The following is a 21,319-nucleotide window of genomic DNA, read 5'->3' as shown; positions in this document are numbered from 1 at the left end:
GGCAGCTCCCAGCCCCCAACCAAGGCTCTGGATTCAGTAGGTCTGAGTCAGAGAATCTCATTTCCAGGCAATGCTGATGGTCCAGGGACCACACTTTGAGAACAGCTCTCAAAGTCAAAGCTTTCCGAAACTGGTAGGAACTGTTATCTAGCTGGAATTAAGGGAGATGGCCCGGCAAGCAGGGCAGACCTGCCAGTTCACTCTCAAACAACGATGAAGAAAATACTCTCAACTCAGGGATAAAAGCCAAGGCTGGTCTCAAAGCCCACATGCTTTTCCCCCAGGCCAAAGGTAAAGCAGTAAATACGGCAGTCCCTCCAGAACCTGCTCATTCCAAAAACAAACGCAAACACACTTTCAAAGCCAGAAATTCAGAAGGAACCGTCTTCATGTGCTGCAGGCAGTGTACCCTGAGTAGTGACAGGCCGCCTCGTTTACGGAAACCCCATTCTTCCCATGTGTACTGGGGAACCTCTGTGAAAACAGGGCGGACCCATGTGGGCTCTGTCTACCTTGCAGAGAGAGGAACATCTCGTTAGTGCTGGCTTCCCTGGAGTAGGCCACCACTGAAATCCTTCTCAGTTTCAGCCCTGGAAGGATGCACAGCTCCACAGCGGCCTCCTTGCATGAGTCAGGAACCCAGGCACAGGGGCTCAGGCGCCATGCTGTAGGGCCTCTGTCTGTGCTATAAGCAGCCTCTCTGGCACTGGAAGCCCCAAGGTGAAGGCTGAGTGGTGGGTGCTGCTGCTGGCTCTAGGTCTTTGGAGAAAATAGTGCTAAGCTCACATCAGAGACATCAATCTGTTGCACTAATTCCTCGCTGAAATATGCATAAGGCTGCTTAACGATGCTGATCCAGGTTCCCAAAAGGCCTTGCGGCACTTTAGTTTCAAGATACCTTGGCTCCCTCTGTGTCAGGTTTGTGAATGAACCACTAGTCAAAACATTTATAACAAAACCAGCTATTGGTCTATTGATACCTTCATTGGGCTGCCACCATGAGCCTCATTTCCGCAAGGATTTAGGGACCTGATAAATATTCCTGAGCTCTGACTTTGAGGTCTGAAGCCGGCCTGTCTGCTACAGCCTGCTGTCAATTCCCCCAGAATAGCCCGTCTTCCCCAGGCATAGCCTCTTGAGCTGTGCACAGATGCTGGGCAGCTCTGACCACACTGTCTTGTGAGGATGGGTGGCCACATTCTAGGGACACATTGGGGTCTGCACTGATCACGCTTCCTTCCCTCTGGCTTTATTCCAGGACTGTGAAGACCAGGGTCTTGGAGGTATCAGAGGAGGAAGGAACCTTAGAGACCCTTGGATGGACAGAGAAAAAACTCCAGATGTATAAGACATAGATCAAAACCAGTGGTAACATGAGTCATTCAGGGACCAGGCCAAAGTTAATTAACAGAGGCTCATTCAGTCTCCATCGAATCAAACATTAATTACGTTACAGTCTCTGAGCCCCAACACAGTATAGACTCCAAGAGATTGGTATACAATGGTATTCTTCCAGTGTTTTCCTCCATTCCAAAGCAATCTTCCTGAGATACTGAATTTTAAGAGTGAAACTGAACTTATGAAAATAGACAGTTAGAATGTGGTTGTGTGTCCAGCATGGTGACGGACACACAGAAGGGCTGAATGTAACTTCTCGGTGCCCTTACAAATCAACTTTCCCCATGAACCATAACAGTGGTTTCTCTTTAGTGTTTGTGCTTAGGGAAGGAAGACATTACTCCGGCCTCGGCAAGACTGGAACATGGGAATCATGATTCACCTTCCCCTGCAGTTTTAAAAGTATCAAAAAGACTAGAAACATCTCTCAGTGTATCGTACGGCACAGAGTTGGGGAAACCCCACCCTGAGTAAAGCTGACATCAGTGCTTCTCTAGTCTCTGCCAAGTTCCCATGCTCAGCTCAAGCACATCACTCCCGAGGTCCAAATAACTGATGTGCGCCAGAGGCGGGAGGTAGTCCTAGCACACCTCTCGGGACTCCTCCAAGCTGGTGGAGTCATTTCCTTATCACCACATTCTCTTTGCCTGAAGGCAGCAGTCCCTCTTGTTAAGCAATAAAGTGCAGTGGTTTGTAGTGCTGGTCCCACCTTGGTTTAGATCCTGGCTGAGTGACCTTGAGCACCGTATTTGACTACACTGAGTTTTCGCTTTCCTTATGTGTCAACGGGTAACAGTACCTGCCTAGGCTGGTGAGAGCTCAGGCACACAGAGCCTACCACACAGTAGAGCCTGTGCTGAAAGCTCGAGCATTTGTTGCTTTTCATTTTTAGGCCTACTTGGGAAATGATATGGGTCCCTGTAGGGCCGTATAACCACATGATGAGGGGAGACGCCTGGTTCGTAGGACAAGCCCAGACTGGGGCCATATAACCACATGGTGAGAGGAGAGACCTGGTTTTTAGGACAAGTTTAGGACATTCTCAACTTATCTTTTCTCTATTACCAGGATAAAACAATCTTCTAGAAAGCAGAGTAACTTGGACTTGAAAGTATTTATGCCATACTGTTTTTATTTTCTTTCTTTCTTTTTTTTTTTTATTGTTGGGGATTCATTGAGGGTACAATAAGCCAGGTTACACTGCTTTCTTTCTTTCTTTTTTTGAGACAGAGTCTCACTATGTCGCCCCTGGGTAGAGTGCCATAGCATCACAGCTCACAGTAATCTCAAACTCTTGGACTTAAGTGATTCTCTTGCCTCAGCCTCCCAAGTAGCTGGGACTACAGGCACCTGCCACAGCACCCAGCTATTATTTGTTGTAGTTGTCATTGTTGTTTAGCTGGCCTGGGCTGGGTTTGAACCTGCCAGCTTTGGTGCATGTGGCTGGCACCATAACCACCGTGCTACGGGTGCCGAGCCGTATGCCATACTGTTTTGCCAATTGATTGCTAATGAGACACCAAAACAGTATTAAGGACTTGCTAGGTGCTGGGGACTACAAAAAAAAAAAAAAAAAAAAAAAATCAATGAATGTTTTCATTTTAGCTGACAATACACATCTGAAAATTCTGTTGGACAACTACAGAACATAGAAGTTTTGAGTTCTCCAATCTTCACACAATACAAGAAAGTGACAATGTTAGAAGTTTTTTAGCTTTATGCTGTGGGGAATATATCTTTGGCCAAGAAGACAAATTTAGGTCTCACTGCAACTCTGACATCCAGGAGTTCTCAATCTATCGGTCTTATAGTTCCCCAGGCTGCAAAATAAAGATAATATTGGACTCAAGAAGAATATGAAAGCCTAACTAAAGTGCTCTGATATCCTCGTGAGAAAGACGCCATGGTATTTTTCAAAATTTATGATCAAGATTCTAACAACAGAAGTGCTTTCCCATGAGCACAAAGGCTAACTCTAGAACAAAGCAGAGAAAATCAACACGGCCACTTTGTAAGAATAATATGCAAATCTATAAGGTAGTTTCTGTAGTGATGAGCTGTGATTTGCTCCTTAATATACAGTTTCACTGACCTTTATCTATACCTTGATAACTCTCATTACACGGTGCCATAATTATGTGATTACATATGACACCTCTTCTAGAAGGTGAGTTGCTTACTTCTTTTGCATATCCTATATCTACACACAAAAATATTTGCTCAATTGACACGTCGTCCCTATCTCTCTTAGGACTTATCATATACATTCTAAATGCCAAGACTGCTGAAGTACTGGAATTTGGACAGGTCCCGATCTACCCCACAACCCATATCTATTTTTACTTCCTAACATAAAAATAGTTAGTGGTTTGTTTCCAATTGTGAGATAGAATTCTGGCTGCAGTGATTTTAAGCAGCCTCGTTATACTAAAAGTGGCCTGGGGAGTGGGAGAAGGGGGAGCAAGAGGACTCTGGAAAAGTTGACATAGCAACACAATTCCCACGTGTGTGTGAAAACTGAAAACCAAGAACGGTTTCGCTGGCAGGAACATAAGCCGCAAAGGGGCCATGCAAGCTAGGCTCCCTGCACTTCCTCACCTGCGCCCTGCTGCAAAGACAAGTTTACTTCTAGATGAGGTGGAGAGATCAAACTGAGTGCTGAAAGGATGCGGAGTTAGGTCAAAAGGATTTCTGTAGGGGTGTGGGGTGTAGGGGTGTAGCAAATGGCCTGGCTGCCAGCCAACACCAGGGCTGGGATATGGGTGGTCACTCAAAGGCACCCCTGGGCATCTCTAAAGCCTCTTCCCTGAGGTCCTCATCACACTGGCTCTGATAACACAGAACTCGGTACGGGGTGCTCTGATACCCAACCAAGAAAAATGCTTGGTGCTGTCTGACCTTCATGGAGAAAGCCCATGTGAATCTTTTATACAGGCTTCTGACTCACGCTGTCTACAGCACACACCCAGGAGACTCAAGAAATCTTTAAGTTCCCAGCGTTCTAACTTTAGTGGTTGATATTATTTGTCTACAATGCTGTCCTCTATAGCTGTCCCTCCAGTTGTATTTTTATGGAGCTCCACACTGTAAGAACTCATTTGGGCCAACCTTCCATTGTACAGATTTTGTTAACCAGAGACCTAAAGTCATTGGGTCATCTTAGGGGCAGATTGGGCCTCAAACCCAGCAGGGCTTCTCACTCCTACCAGCCCACTGCTTTTTCTAACACACAATGCTTCCTCTCAGCACACGCCTTCTTTTATCTTTATGGACTCAATTAAAAAAAAAAAAAGTAGTAGTATTTTTTTTTTCAGCCCCATTCCCTGCCACAGAATACATTTCAGGCGCTAAGTTTCCCCATACAAAGCTGTAAACAACAGGGAAAATAGGGGGAGGGCTGGTAATAGATTTCCACCAGGATGTGCCTGACCTGCTTTTTTTCAACCTCAGTAATTAGAAAGGCAGTGGGTCTGTAGGAATTATTCATATGCAGCAAGGGCCGTACACTATACATTTATGTTAAACATGTCAAATCCGATTGAAATCATGCCTGCCAGCACCGTATTCCATAAACATACTTTTCCCTAACAGTCGCCCAAACCTTGCCAGCCCACTAATACCTCCTTTAATAGCAATCTTCCATAGATTCCAATCAGGAACAGTCCACTGGACTAATTGCTCTGTGTTAGGTGAGCATCGTGGATTTAAAAAAATTAATAAAGTAAAACCTCTTCAGGCCATTCCTCTAGAAAAAAAGAAACACTCAAAACTACATTCAGACTCAAAATTTTGAAAAAGTATAAACATGAACGTCAGTTAGGGATTTTTGAATGGTGACATTTTGAGTGGAGCCATTTGGTCCCTACTCCCACCCCCTATATTTTTTTTGTTTTAAAGCACTAATACCCACTGGTCATCTCGCCCCAAATTACCTTAACAAGACTCAGCTTGGTGATCTGCGGCTAGAAACCATGATAGCTACAGGATTTAAATAACCATCTTGCTGTGATTCTTTGCCAGGAGTTCAATTTTTCCCCCTAATTATTGGTGATAAAGCATCCCATTAATTGTATATCACTTAATTTATTACAATTAATGATTAATTCGATAATCATTGCATTAATCACTGCTCAGCTGCTGACAGTGGGGGCTCTTTAGAAGACACACATTCAAATCCATTCTGATAAAAGGGAACAAGGGGCCCTTCTCAAGTTTCAAAAGAGAAAAACCGCAGAAGAGGCAATGGCTGTGCATTAGGGAAGAGGCTGTGCTTCAAAGGACCTTCTTGTATCCTCTGTGGGCCCCTGAGAATGCCTCACACTTGCCCTGACTAGATGTGACACCCTGTTTACTGAAGGCCTGCCCGTGGGCTACCACTCACAGTCTTGGAAACTTCAGGTGGCTGGGGCTAATGGTATCAGATGTTCACCTACCTATCACAGATGAGGCAGCTGAGGCTTCAGGAGACCAAGTGCCTCAACCAAGGTTATTCACTAGCTGGGGGCTTCCTAACTCCAAATCGAGAGTGTTCTTTCCATGTCACCAACCAGCTCTCAGACTGAGCCTAACACTGGTTCATTACAAGGTACGTTCATGGCTGATAATTCATTTTGAACACACAAGCGACCATTGTGTTACTGTTATCACTGTAAAGCATAAGCAGAGTGCTTCTACTCCTATTTAGAACAGAGATGAAAAAGAGAGCAAATGATTACACTGAAAAAGCTCATTCTCTGAGAGGTGGTACGGCCTACTGGTACGAGAGCTTGGGCTCTGCCCTAAGTCAGAACACGTGGCAGGGCCAGTAGGCAAATCTCAACCGTGTGCAGCTCTACCTTTCTGTCAACATGCCTGTTGAGATCACGGGGCCTCAGTTTCCTTATGTGCAAGATGGTGGGGGTGGGAGGGCAGTTATTTATAGCGTCCATTTCAAAGAGTGGGAGTGAGAACCTAATGAGATCACGCGTATAAAGCAGAGCTGCCCAACACTTTCTGCCACATCGTGGCACACACAGGATGTGACGGCAAATTGGAATAAATAGGTAATGCCCCCGGCACCAGTGACCCTCCGGAACCCGCCCCACTTGGCCAAACCAAGGCCCAGGAGAAGCAGTGCTTGAGCCACTGCAGACATGGCTGCTGGGAGGGACAGGTGTGAAGCTCTAGAGCAGTGCCTGGTGCAGAGTGAGAGGTTAATGCAGCCCTTGCTGAATCGCTTCTCGGCCTTTTGGCTAAGATCAAGTGTAATGCAGCCCTTGCTGTACTTGTGATGTGTTCTCTCCGGGTTAGTTTTGGTCCTTCTGAGTACTTATAGCTGTGCATGTGGCTATTTAAATTCAGTAAAATTAAATAAAATTGAAAGTGCAGTTCCTCAGTGGTACTAGCCACATTTTAAGTGCCCAATAGCCACATGTGGCTAGTGGCTACTACACTGTACAGAACAGATATGGAACATTTATACCAATGCAGAAATTGCCATAGGATAGCACTGATCTACAGTAATATCGTTCTCACGATTGTGGACATTCCTGAAATGCCCCAGTGGAGAGTCACATTCCCTGAAGGCAAGTTCTATAATCTCACCAAATCTGTGATCAGTGGATCTCTGCCTGGTGCCCTGCACAGGGCAGGGACTCAGCCACTGCTTGGGGAATTGACCCCACCATAACTCCCATCACTATCTTACTTGTGTTGCTGTTACTCAGGGTAAAAGACTTCACATCTAAATAAAAGAATCCCGAAGAAAGACCCTAAAAAGGAAGTCAGGAAGTGAGCCCCACACTGACATAAAAATCAACAGCTAAAAATTTTTAGTAAAGGTTACCCATTCCTGTACAAACCCCGGAACTACATCATCCACACCCATTTGAAATATTATTAATCTGCATCTCGAACATCCACTACTCAACAGCACAAATTGTGAAATCGCTATTTATTTACTTGCCAGGAGGAAGCACTGCCCATCACATTGATTCCGATGGGGACAGCTCAATTTAGGGAGTAAATGGAACAAACAGAGACACTTCTTATAAAATACAAAGGATCCAAAAGAAAGCTCAGAACAGGTTGCTGGCATCTATATCGATTCCAAGATCAACTCGGCCCAAGTGCCTTAATAAAGCCTGTCATTACACACTCAGATGCTATAGACGAAATTATGCTTCAGGTCAAAAGAGGATCGTTTACAGGAGTCAGGGAAGGATTCTCCTTTCTCTCTTTAGTACTAGGCAACTGGCAAGGTGCAATTCAGAATCACTCATTCATTCATGTTCTGTCTCTCTGTCTTTTGCACGTGAAGATGAAGCAGGCCTGCGGCTTGAACGAACTCAAGAGAACATGGACCCTTAGGAAGAACGCCCATTTTTTAGGGTGCTCATTTTATATCTTTAGTCACCTCCTGGCTGCCCAGCATGTCCACTGGCGTGATGAAGACACCCTCCCACTGAATCATAAACATTCTGGGTAAGATTTAATTGAACTGTGCTCAAGAAAGCCTGCCCTAGGCTGGGTGTAACGGTTAGCAGCACACATACAAAGTGCCCAGCGTAGGGCAGGGCACCCAGTAGGAGCTTTGCAAATGGTGGCTAGTTTTTATTGTTTTCGAAGTGCCCTTAGCACACAGAATACAGGCAAAATATGCACCAGGTATCATTTAAATGATCCCACTAAATCTTTCCATGATCCTCCCTCTCAGCTTCCCATGATTCCTACAAGCCACAAGCTGCCTAGCAACAGTCTTACATCCAAACGGAAGACCCAAAGAGAAACCGCCACTAGTTTTCCTCACCTTATTTAACTAAACTGCTTACATAGTGCTCACTATGTGCCAGGCACTGTTCTGAGTTTCCTTTATTCAAATAATCCTCACAGCAATGTTATGGAAGTAGATACTACTTTTAATCCCTGACTCATGTGAAGAAACTGAGGCGCAGAAATATTAAGGTACCTTGAACGAGGTCACATGGTAAGTGGCAGAGTTAGGCTTATAAATCAAGTACCCAAATCATGACAGCAAAGGACAGATGGTCTAGAAGGTCCCCAGGTCTTCCCATCTATGTTTGTGAAATCCTCTTCTCAGCTCCCCGGCAACAAGGGTAACAGCCCTGGGACTTGGCGTTTGGCTCTCACCTTACTGTCACGGCACAGACTGGGATCTTGGTCTAAGCAAAGTGCTGTAAGAGGACACTTCCCTCACGGCACTCAGGGCCTCTGAGCACAGACGTCCACCCTCTGTTCCCTGGTCCTATTTTACAAGTCCTCCCAGAGCCTTTGACCTCAGCCCTTGGTGTTATCTGTGGTGTCCAGAGGCCAGTTTGGAAGGGGACACTAAGCAGCGTGGATGGGAAAGTCCACTTGGGGTGCCCATCCATTCATTCTGCAGCAGCAATGGCCTGGCTCTGTCTCCAGAAAATACTGCACAGGGTCCACTGCCTGCGCCTCTACATCCCCCTCCTGATATCTGGAGGCTATTACGCTGCCTCTCAAATTTCTCTTTTCTAGGCTGAATACGTCCAGTTCTTTCGGCTTCTTCTCAGAGGCAGTATTTTTCAGCCTTCAGTCATTTACAGGGCTGTCTTCTGGCCTCTCTCCAAGATTCTGTATCTTGTTTAAATAGTGAAGGCCAACACTGAGCATGATTTAAGAACAGTTGTGCCTGGAAAAGTAACAAAGTCACAACCAATACAGACTCCAGAAGGTAGATGTTTTGTCAAAAAAAAAAAAAAAAAATCTAAGTATTATAATATTAACAATGTTAGCAACATTAGGTTGACCAAATAAAATAACTTTAGTTGTTGGTCAGATCATTTCCTCTTATTATTGCGGTAGCTTCTGAGGAGACTTCTCTGTCCCAAGTCTTCCCAGAAACAACTTTCCTCCTCTTCGATAAACCTAAGCTTTTCTCCTTCGTCTCTGCAGTTCTTCCCCTCAATACAGAAATTTTATCATCTTGAGAAACGGCTATTCCTTCTCTCCCATTGGCTCTTCCAGAAACAGCACTTCCTGTCTCGCTTTCTTCAATGTCCTCTTTTTTTGGTGAGATGGCCTCCTGCCTGGCTGCTCTGCCTGTCTTCCCTGTGGGTGGATTTCAGCATGTGGTGCTCACCCGGGAGAGGGGAGCAGGCAGGTGGGCTCCACTGTGCAGAGCCCTGCCAGGCCCTCAAACGCAGGACAAAGACCACCTTTCACTGCTGTCTCCCTCAGAGTAGCTTGAAGCTGAGAGGTAGGAGGGACCCTGATCAAATTCTACCTGACACGTCCCTCTGCTGGCCTTGGGAGCAGCTGGAATAGGGGACTGGACCTTCAACAGAAGGAGGTAAGACCACCACCGAAAAGTTACCAAAGACCCCTCAAAACCCCAGATGTCCCCGCGTACAGCCCGACATCCAGATGCTCAATGAACAAGTCGCTCTGTTGACTTACGGAACCGAAACATCCTTCAATATGGTATCACAAAGGAGAAGGAAGGTGAGGTGACCGCTCAAACAAGCAAAACAAAATCTCTCTCCCACTTGCCCCAGGCTAACATCATTTTTCTGGATAGATTAAAGATGTGCATGTTCCATGAGAAAATGCTCATTATCCCTAATTACCAGAGAAATGCAAATGAAAAACCACCTTGAGATATTCCCAGTGAGAACAGCCCACATCACAAAGTCCCGAAGCTGCAGATGCTGGTGCAGATGTGGACAGAAGGGAACACTTACATACTGTTGGTGGGATTGCACACTAATATAGACTTTTTAGAAAGAAGTATAGAGACTCCTCAGAGAGCTTAAATAGACCTTCCATTTGATCCCATTACAACGTATCTACCCGGAAGAAAAAAAAATTATTTCACCATAGGAAAATTGTACTAGAATGTTTATCAAAGGGCAATTCACAATCACCAAGATGGGAAACAACCCAAATGCTCATCAGCTCGCAAATGAACAAATAAACTGTGGTATAGGTGGACCACAGAAAACTATTCAGCCATAAAGAGAAAAAGGAGACTTTAGATCTTTTGTATTTACCGGGAAGGATTTGGAGAATATCCTCCCAAGTAAGTATCACAAGAATGGCAAAGCAAACATCCCATGGACTCAGTATTAGCATGAACTAGTAGACGAACAACCACATGCCCACGTGAGAGAAAAATTCGAGGAGGGGGTTGGAGGGAGGAGAAGAAGTGGAGGGTGGAGGGGAACTGGTAAGTTCTCACCGACAGGCACAATGTCAGCGTATGCGGCACACCATGTGCGTGACGGGCTCAACTACAACCAACTTGGACTTTACCTAACCAACCAAAACAGTGTAACCTAATCACATGTACCCTTATGTTAATCTGAAATTAAAACAAAAAATCCATGTTGTGCTCCTGGGCTTTTAGCCTCATCCTTCCAGAGGAGGAAATGTGGGAAGGCTGGAGGGCAGACACAGGCCCTACCTGCCCACTTGCTCTGATCTTTCTCGCCTCCACTCTCTTGGTCCTTAGCAAGCTCCTCTGGATCAGCAGCTGTTTCACTGGGTCCTTCAACATCTTCAACAGCCTCTTCTGAAACAGAAGAAAAATAAAAATGTCAAGGATTAAAAATGGAAAGAAGAGAGAGGACCCTTGGCACCTGTTCCAAAGACGTACTGATCACAAAACATAGACGCTGACCACTCTGACCCTTCTCTCTTCTCCGTGGCCCCTGAGAGGCTGATTGTGTTACAGTTACACTAAAGCGTGGCTGAGGAGTGGGGATCTTCTTTCTGGGTAAACAGTTGGTATGAGGGTGTGACTCGCTCCAGACCTATGGCCACCAGGTATTCTCAGATGGATCTATCTGAAAAATCCTACTGAAGCAACTCCACTTGAATCCCTAAAGTTGCATAAGAGTCTTTTGTACTTAAAACGCAAAAATATGGTTACATGTTCACTTCTTGCCGAGCTCCTGGCCAGCCTCAATCACTGACCCTCATAGGGCTAGAAGTGACCATGCATGTGTCAGGCTGTGGCAGGAGTCTTTTGCAGTCATTCACGTTCTGAAGGGGCACAGAATGTCAGTGATACAATTTTATCAGTGTAAAGAGTTCCAGAAACCAAATGGCATCTTATGGGCATTCCAGGAGCCAGGGGTGGGAAGCAAAGTTTGCAGAGAAAGGGATAAAAAAATTTCTAACAGAGTCATATGCTTTCACTTTGAAGTCATTCCATTCCATTCTACTGGTTTAAAACTAACCCAGGAAATGTCTCTAAAGCTCAGCACACAGTGCTATAGTGAAGGAAAAAGAATGACCATCGCCAACACTAGGTTAATTATGAAGTGAAATCCCATCTGCCCAAGTGGGGGAGAGGAGGACATGAGGCTCTAGATGCTGAGGAGGAAAAAAGGGAGACACTTCTCTGCTGCTCTCTTTGACCCTTGGATCATTACCCAAAACATGCATTCAGTAAGAATAGGTTACATCAATGAATGAAGTGGACAAACCAAGCTCGAAACCATTTTCATAAAGATGAAATTAATTAGGAGATTTTGAAGAACACACCTGCTGAGGTGCAGAAATCTGAGAGCAAGGTTGTCCACATCTTTCACTAGACCAGACCCCAGCAGGGACCCGGTATTGGGCTCCAGTGTACAGCCCTGGATTGGGGCTCTGTCCAATACCACCAGAGGTCTCTCTAAACCCCACTTCTACTTTTCCGTGTTTCAAAGTCCCATGCCCTCCAGAAAATAGCCTTTACATTTTATCTCATAAAGGAAGTGAAAGGAATGCAAAGTAAAATAAGCTCAGATGGGCTCTCAAACATTCAAGGAAGAAACTTTCTCCCCTACCTCTTCCAGAGAGAATGATGGAGGACCAAGCTGAACTAGGTCAGGGAACGTTCTTTCTTTGTGACCACCAGTAGGAGGTTTATGATGTGGACACCGGAAACAGGGATGAAATAAAAGTACTGCTTATTTTCATCTCCGACTAAGGACTCCACATGTAATTTGTCTCTTTTTTGTCTCGCTGCATAGTAAAGTTAATGTCAAGTCTCTTCATCCTACCCTTAGAGTTCAAACTTGGAAAAATCAGGCAATTGTAGCTTAGATGTCAATCAGATGTACAGTCCCACATTAACTTCATATATCATTCAGTAAAGGTCTGTGGAGTAAAAACAAGCAAGCTACACAGTATAACATGTGTTTATCTTTATTATGTCCAGGTAGCAGGGTCCATGCACATTTTTAGGCTTTTAAATAAAATTGTTCAATGCTATTTTATAAAATTCATCTCTGAATGGACGCATCTCTGAATACATACCAGCATTCAGCCAATCTTATTAAATTTGGTCTACCCAAATCAGCTAGGTCTCTTAAAATAGGCAAAGCTGGGACAAGGTGGCCCCTCCTCTCTGGCACACACACATTTTCACCTTGGATGGAGAGTGTCTGAACACTCTGATGTGATGAACAGTGTCTGAAGGTGCCACTTGGCAGAGAAGGGAAGGAATTTACCCGCTGGGAGGCCATCGCCAAGGCCAGCGCATTATGTGACCTGTGGCTATTGGAGCAGAGAGTTAAAAACTCATGGATCACCTGGCACTGACCCCAGTTCTTCAAGCCTTTCCAAATAAATGTGTTGAGAAGATAGATACTGTAAAGAATGAGCAGATCACTGACGCAGTAACAAGAAATCCACATGGCGCTTCGTGACTGTTGCTGGAATATTCTATGAGCCCAGTGGGCCTTTGCTTCCCTCCCCTTTTTGCCCTCCTATAAGCAGAAAATGAAGGAAGCTGATTTCCAATGAGAGGATAAACGAAAGAGGTGATTTGAGGAACTTATTTTGCTTATCTTCCTTTTTCCCCCTTCTTTAAGATTTACAAATCAAGTCGTCTTCTTGAGTTCCTAGGTTTAGTATTATCATTTGCGATTCATTCACTAAAAGGCTGTTATGTGAGTGGTGGAAGAAGAAATGATTAGGAAAATCCTGGATAAGCCAGCTCCCTTTACAAGGGGATCAGTGTCCTCACCCCCACCTAAAAACCAGATCCCCTGCAGCCCAGCCAGCACGTCCCTGCAGTTCCACACGTGACCTACAGGTGTCGCCATCCGCATGACGAGGCCCAGGAGGGCAGCTGGCTGCAGAAGCCACTTAACCTTAGCATGTGGAAATAATATGTCTTCCTTCTTTTTCTACATTTTGGAACAGGTTGAGTAATAGAGGTACTAATTCCTCTTTAAAGGTTTGGTAGAATTCTGACGTGAAGCCATCTGGTCCCAGGCTTTTCTTTTTAGGGAGGTTTTGTATGGTTGATGCTATTTCAGAACTTGATATGGGCCTGTTCAACATTTCCACTTGATTCTGGCTAAGTCTTGGAAGGTGATGTGCTTCCAAGTATTGGTCAATTTCCTTCAGATTTTCATATTTCTGAGAATAAAGTTTCTTGTAATATTCATTAAGGATTTTTTTAATTTCTGAGGAGTCTGTTGTTATTTCACCTTTGTCATTTCTGATTGATGAGATTAGAGATTTTACTCTTTTCTTCCTGGTTAGGTTAGCCAAAGGTTTATCTATTTTAATGTACACAACTATGATTTAATAAAAAAAAAAAAAAAGAAAGAAAGAAATAATATATGTCTTCAAGTGAACTGTCTGGTTCTGGAGAAATAAAATAGGACATTCATAAGCAGTTACACCATCTGTCTCTATACCATCATCATCAACAGCAAGAAGAAAAACAGCTCTTTAAAATGGATGAAACCCCAAGCTGACATTAACCGGAAAACTGTGAGCTCTGAATACCAATAAAGGTAGAGAGATGATTAAAAAACGGGGATACAAACTGCAAATTCATCTGGACAGTTTGAGCCCATGATGCTTTGTAGATAGGCTGTGTTTTATTGGTTCCCAAAGCATAGCAAGTCTCTTTGCCAAAGCCAGGCCCGGGGCGCCCACGGGAAGGGCTTGGTCTCTCTGCACTGGAAATGCCGGGGAAGCAGGGGTGGGCGACATCTGGCTCTGGGAGGGGAAGCAGTGTCCCCAAGTTGAGCTCCTGGAGCTGCTTTCCAGCCCTGTTCCCTTTCAGAATGTGTATTTGATACACATGTGCTGATAGGAAGGCGAGGAGTTTCCCCCTCCAGATCACAGGCCGCATCCACCCCACCCACTCAAGTCAGTGGCAACTGGCTGGGGTCACTACAGAAGCTGAAAAAAATTTTTTTTTCCTATAATATCAGCTACTGACAGATGGTAGAACAAGTGAAGACTTGATGGAATGACGGTTGGTTTTATCTGGAAAATCCAGTCTTTCACTCAGAGGAAGAGGCTGATTTCCTTCTTTCCTTTACCAAGGCACACAACAGCCACCTTGCCATTTTGAAGGCTTAAACAGACAAATCACAACCATCTTCTCCTTAAAGCATTTAATGAGATTTTAGATCCCGACTGAAGCACACCAGCAATGCTTTCCCAAGGAGGTGGCCAGGACCTGTGAAAGGAGGTTATCTCCACTCCTCAGGCACTCCCTGGTTCTTGGGAGGGGACAGCAGGCTCAGAGCTTCCCAGAAGAATCTGTGATTTGGAAGACCCAGGGAAGATGCCTTAAAACCCCCATAGAAGCCCAGTTTGATGGTAATGGCCCACAGCAGTCCTGTGTCTGCATGTTAAAGAGCTAGTGAAATAGAAGCCAATCTTGGAGGATAGTGAGGTCTTCCTAGTGTTCCTCTCTGCCTTTCACATCCGTGTTAAGACACGGACTGAAGGCCCTTTAAAAACTCTGTTTCCATCAGCACCTCCTTGTCCAGGCAGCACTTACTAGCGCTGGGCCAAACTGAGCCTCTGCCTCTCCAGCACTCATGTCTCGGGCTAAGAGCAGAGCCCTCAGGTGTCAGAATTACAGCAGATAAACATATTCTAAAAGGAAAAGGTTCTGAGAACAGCTTAGATTTTTAAAGGGATTATCCCACACTCCCAGAAAATTTCCCTTCCATCAAGATGGTTTTGCTTACCACAAATGCAAATTGTTCTCTTAACAACACCTTAGACTCAGCATCTGGGTAAAGGTGGCTGCATGACTTCCTCATCTGTGGTGAAATCTGCTCCCAAAGGAGGCACGCGTGCCAACTGGCAACCCATAGGGATTTGTAACAATTTTATGAACCACCTGGAAATGGGTTTGTGGAAGAAGCACCAGGCAGAAGCCAAAAATAGAGGTGGCATCATCACAAAGTCAGCATTCAACCTCCCTGCACACACTCCCCGAATGTGTCACCCAAGAAAAACATTCCAGTTAAAAAACGGCACTGTTCCTCCAAATAATGGGGGCCTAGCTATGCGTCCACTGGGGGTATTTTACAAATTGCTTACAGGCTTAGAGGAAAGGGGAGTCAATCACTGACTAAGATTAGTCCCTCTGTTCCTAACTCTTAACAGGATAATGCAGATTAATTCAAACCTTCCCCAAACCTGACAAAGCCCCGACAGTGCCTCGATGTGATAGAAATTTGGAAATTCTCTGAAGAATCAGGGTGTCTGTACCCAAGGCTCTCACATGATCATGTTACTTAAATAATACACCAATCTGTGATCCCCGAAGAATGAAACTGCTCTTTCCTTTTTCTTTGGAGGGAGCAGCGTTTGAGGGTGGGGGTGAAATAAAGTGCGTTTGCCTGTCGGCAGGCTCAAGAGCTGAGGAACATTAGCTGTCATGAACCACAATCAGATCAGGTTTGAAATATTTAGCAGTGGCTTGGAAAATGCGGCGGTGCCGCTCTGACAGGCGAGATGTGCAGAGACACCCACTTTCCATTATAATGGAAATACCAGGCCTGTTCTGAATATGTATAACCCAGAAAAATGTATTGATTTTTCATTCGGCATTAAAAAAAATGAAATCGCCTGCAGCTGTCAAAAGCCTTTTGTTAAAAGCTCATCTTTCCTGGAATGAGGTTTACCAGAAACAAGTTTTAATTGTATATAGGACCTCTTCTTTGAAAAACAAAATAACCAATCTGCTCACTTTGAAGAGAGGGTTAAAGCGCTTCCTTTTTCCGTTTTCAACCTAATGAACCCAAGGACGACCTACCAACCACCACTGAGCCAGCAGGATAAAGGCCGGACACACTCTGAGCAGCAGGAGTGACCTGGAGGGTGGCATCTCCAAGTGGCAGTGGCTGGTGTTTCTGTGGTGGGTGGCAGGAGGAGCGCTGATGGTGTCCCACATCCTCTGGGTTCCTCTAAGTCCTGTGTGGGTGCCGGACTCTGAGACTCACCGTATATGCCCTGGCCAACTGGTTGTCCTCTTTGGCTTTGGCTGGCACAATTGGGAAAAGAGGGCAGAACACTTCCGAGCATGTCCAATCCTTTTGGCATTTTGTTAATGGGAAACATCTACCGGCTACAAATACTCTATACAATATGCATGCTTTATTTTGCAAATACAGGTCAAATCAAATCCCACGATATAAAAGATGACTACTAAGGCCTAACCCACCTCTTTCATTAAAATCCAGTGTGCTGAAATTCTGCTACAACAGAAATTTGTGACAGGATGCGATGTGCAAAGCCGATGGACAGACACCCATATAGTTCCCTGTTTCTTTCTTCTAGTTCTGCCTTCTCTAAGTCAGAAGGAAGAGGCTAGTGGTGGTGACGTTCACGGCTGCACCCAAAGGGGTGGGCCACTAACAATGTCATTCTCCCTCCACAACATGTTGGCAAATGGAATTCCAATGAACAGTGGCCAGAGGTCCTACCAGCAGGTGACTTTACATGTGCTGTGGACTATATCCTAAATGCACAGTGACACCCACATCTAAAACATAATAAGCTGTTCCACCACATTCCCAAATGCCTCTCCTCAAAGGTTCACTCCCTGGTTTTATTCCATTGTGTTTTTTCAGCCCTGACGGCTTGGCTGGGCTGAAGCTGCCTGAGAGGGAGCTCCCAGCAACTAGGTCTTCTGGGCAACAATATCCTTGAAATTCTCCCTTAAGTTAAGGTGGGTTTGCTTACTACAAATATGACTATTCTCTCACATACCTTATACTGAGCATGTTAGTAACGGTGACTATACCCTCTCACACATGAACACAGAACAGGGAGCTTTCAAATCTACACGCAAGTCCTGTGTGGATGATCACCTGAATATTTTTTTACATTGCTGGCCAACTTTGCCCATCCCATTTTCTACCTCTTAACGGGCTGTATAGATTTATGGAGAAAAATGCCAAATCACAGGAGGACCCCAAACTGACACTGATGAGTGGGACATCCTAAGCTGTATCTGTCAAGGCCTAGCAGGAAACCTGGAAGGGGTGAGGGCAATTATGTGTGGGAGGGCGGGGCCGGGAGGGGCTGCACAGCTGGGCACGTGCTCACTTACCAGACGTGCACTACTATCCCACCTCCTCGGGATGGCTTAGAGCTCCCGTGTGCTAATAAAGCCCAAGGTGCTCAGTGAAAAGAACGTTCTCCCACTGGGCGATGAGCAGACTGTCCTAGGCCGCTCTGAAATCCAGTAGAGCCCCTTGCACTATGTCTCAGGGATAGAATGTGAGAGAGGCAGGGGTAGGTCTCTCCCTCCGCCTTCACCATTCACCATTTTATCACCCACTCAAGCCCTTCCTCTCTGCCAGGCTTAACAAAGACCCTTGACTCTGGCAGGTGTGAATGGCAGGGACCAGCTCAGCCTGCTCCAGGTAATTTTTCCCACACTGACGGCTTTTAAAGAAAAAGAAAAAGTAGCCAAACTGCTAACAACTACCTTCTCAAAGGGGACATTTACCCCAATATATTTTCAGCCCTCTGGAAGTTACCTTTGCTCCAGTGGGGGACTCTTTCACGAGGATACTTTTATCACAAGAATTCTTTTTACCCCTAGGTGCTCATTTACCAAATACACCTGAGGCCACAGCACCTAGGGTTTCTGGACCCAGCTTGCAAGGGGTGTGTATGTGTGGGGGTGGGTGGGTGGGGAGGGGGTGTTCTCAGCCTCCTCAGGTGCCCTGGGGGAGGCCCCCACCCTGGTCTTCTTTCTTGTCCTCCCTCCCACCCCACCAATGCTGCTTTTTGGCATCAGGCAGTTAGAGTCAACATTCTGAAGGCAACTCTGGGTATTATTAAAAATGACTAATTGGAGAATAGAGACCATTTACGCTTTTGTATATTTGAAGATCTTACCACTGTTTACAGAAAGGAGAAAAATGGGGCTTGTGTGGTGAGAGGCAGCCTGGGAAGGGAGGCCTGAGCCACAGCCTGCACGTTCAGCCCCGCTGGGTAAAGCACTGTCTAGCTCCGTGAATGCGAAGATTACGTGGGGGGGGGGGCGCGCTCCATTTGCCTTTTTACTTAACTTCACCTAACACGAGCACTGATAGGACAGCGCGTCACGGGTCCAAAGTGGCCACAGTGTGTTAAGCCCTTCCAGAGAAAATGTCCCCTGTCTGAGCTGTCCCTCCTGCAGAAACAGCACAGAACTCCAGAGCATGAGTGAGAAATGCTGCCGTTGTGTGGCGAGGGAGGGGTCCTGCCATTTTTCCTCTCCCAGGCAAGGCCACTTGGTCATTTGAACAGTTTGTCAAAACCACACTAGAATTACTGGGGTGGGTGGGGGTCAAGAGAGGAGAAAAAGGGAGGAAACGCCTAGAGCCAGCATTGCAACAAGTTCCATTTATCTGTGTTCTTAGCAAAAGCACCTGGGTTGCCCCCTGCAGAAATCCAGAAAGGATAAAAGTAAATGTGCAGCAACAAAGCACAACGGAACTAAATATGTCGCTGACTCGCCTGGTGGCTATTCACAGGAAGATTTTTTTTTTTTTTTTTTTTCTGAATAACTGAAAGGTGTGAGTTCCAGTTAGTAAAATACAAACCCAACTGCTGAAGTGGTCTCAGAATACAGGCTAAATAAGAAGGCCAGCTAGGTCCCAGAACTCTCAAGTAAACGGAATTCATCAGGGATTAATTCCCCTGGATTTCTACACAGCCATGATTGTTGCTGTTACTTTCACACATGAAATGTAAAAAAAAGGCAAATTCCCTGAGCATGTTTGTAGCGGAGCGTGATGTGATTGTGTTGTCATTTATGGGAAATAATCGCAGGGCCATCTCTCCCTTTCCCCCCCATTTTCCAGTCCAAATAACCATGAAAAATTACACTTCAATGTCAGGACGACGACAAAGGAGGTGCATTCTCTGGGAGCTCAGCGGATTTGCTGGGGGTTTTCCTTTCTTTGGACAAAAACTACCTTCAATTGTACTTCATTTAAAACGTGATCTAACAAATGCATTTTGACAAGGTCCTTTCTCTTTTTCTCCTTTCTTTCAAACAGTATTTTGCACAGTTTAACTTCACACCAAACTGGAATGTTCTGGAAAGAGGAGGCATGCAAAATAGAAGGCCCCTGATGCCAAGAAGGGGTGGCCTGCCCCCACTTCTGTTGAAAACAAACTGGTCAAGAAAAAAAAAAAAATAGTTCCAACTCGGTATGCTACTGAAGAAGAGGGGAGAACAGCAGAGAGGAAATGATAATGTCTTGAAGACAGAATATTTGATGGGTAAAGGCAAAAAAAAAGCTGGTGTTAGCAGGAGGAGGAGGAGGGTCTTGATGGAGGAAGAAGAGGCTCCAGACCCTTATGCATCAGCATAAACCATTTGGCGGATTTAGAGGAAGCCTCTAAGGTATCTGGGCATATGATCAGAATTGGGAGTTTATGACCACACAGGAGGGCAGGGGGTTGAAGAAACAGTTCCCACCTGTCCCCTTTCTCTACGGAAAGGGACGTTTTTCAACAGAACAGATCTGCCTGAAAGCTTTTTGGCATTCCAGGTGTTGAGGCCCAAGCAGTCCCTACACGCCTGTGTCTTTCAACAACACTCTGCTTGAAATAAATACTGCCAGCCTTCCGCATTTGGAGGGGAGAAGATAAGACAGATAAACACATGTGAGTGATAGAAAGAGAGTAAATTAGAAAAAAAAATTTAACAGTCTCCATTAAAGAAGGCCGGTATCGCCTTCTGAGTCAAAACTGAGTTGGCTTGTCACAGAGAGATACGCTTAATGCAAAAAAAAAAAAAAAAAAAAAATTCTTTTTAAGCTTTGTTTCCTTATTTATTTTTTAAATTGGAAAATGTTGAAAATAGATAGATGGAAAAAAAAAAAAAAGTCAAGGAAGGCCCCGTAAGTGTACTTAAGCCTCTCTATACAAATGAGGGTGTGTGGGAAATGAACAGGATATACCAGAAGTGATATTAAATGCTGGTGATTAGGACCTAATGGGTATAAGTGAAACCTTGTGGGATGGCTCTGGTGACGGGAATGTCAGGGGTGATGGATGCAATCTATACAGGAACGACAGCCTGGGAAGGAGAGGTGGAGGGGTGGCCATGCAGAGCTAAGGCATTTCAAAAGGCTGAGGAGACACAATTTGACAATGCCAAAGGGGACGAGGGAAAAATAAGCAAAAAAGCAAACTGAAAGAGAAGGAGGCAAACAGTGTGTTTCTGACCTTGGAAACAAATAGCAGGACTTGGAAAAATAAAGCCCTGACTCCCGAGGTCTGAGTCACAGGAAGGTCCAAATGAGGGGCCTGAATTTTCAGCCTGTTTGTCGCCTCATTCTTAAGCCCACAGCATCTGCAGAGTCCCTAAAAACAGCTTTGCCTCTGAGAAGCACAGAGTTCAGGGAGAAATAGGAGTTCACCACCCCCACCAGTGGGCAGCAGGATGAGGGACGGGCTGTCCAAGAAGCTTTGTTTTGCATGATCTTAAGCCACGCAGATGCACAGCTGGTAAAACAAGCTGATTCATAAAAACAAAGCACAAACAAAGGCTTACACTTTCCAAACCAAATCTAGGGGACAGAAATCAGGCCAACTTCAGGCGACGGTGCACCCAGGGAAACACCAGTGAACCCGGCTCTCCTCCCTCAGTCAGGCCCAAGGGCACACAAAGGTCACTGCGTATTTACGG

At 45.3% G+C, this 21,319-nt stretch overlaps 1 protein-coding gene across 2 annotated transcripts in view; it reads right to left on the bottom strand.

Moving 5' to 3' along the window:
* ZFHX3 (zinc finger homeobox 3) overlaps positions 1–21,319 on the bottom strand; it is a 255,481-nt gene that overhangs the window by 36,898 nt on the left and 197,264 nt on the right. For both annotated transcript variants that reach the window (XM_053605852.1, XM_053605844.1), the window contains exon 5: positions 10,826–10,933. In XM_053605852.1, coding sequence (XP_053461827.1) covers positions 10,826–10,933 — 108 coding nt within the window. The remainder of the gene's footprint in view (positions 1–10,825; positions 10,934–21,319) is intronic.

The sequence above is a fragment of the Nycticebus coucang genome, chromosome 2, assembly GCF_027406575.1.
Source record: "Nycticebus coucang isolate mNycCou1 chromosome 2, mNycCou1.pri, whole genome shotgun sequence".
Taxonomy (NCBI): domain Eukaryota; kingdom Metazoa; phylum Chordata; class Mammalia; order Primates; family Lorisidae; genus Nycticebus; species Nycticebus coucang.
Note: the sequence above shows the minus strand (reverse complement) of the source record. Positions and strands in the feature narration are given on the sequence as shown.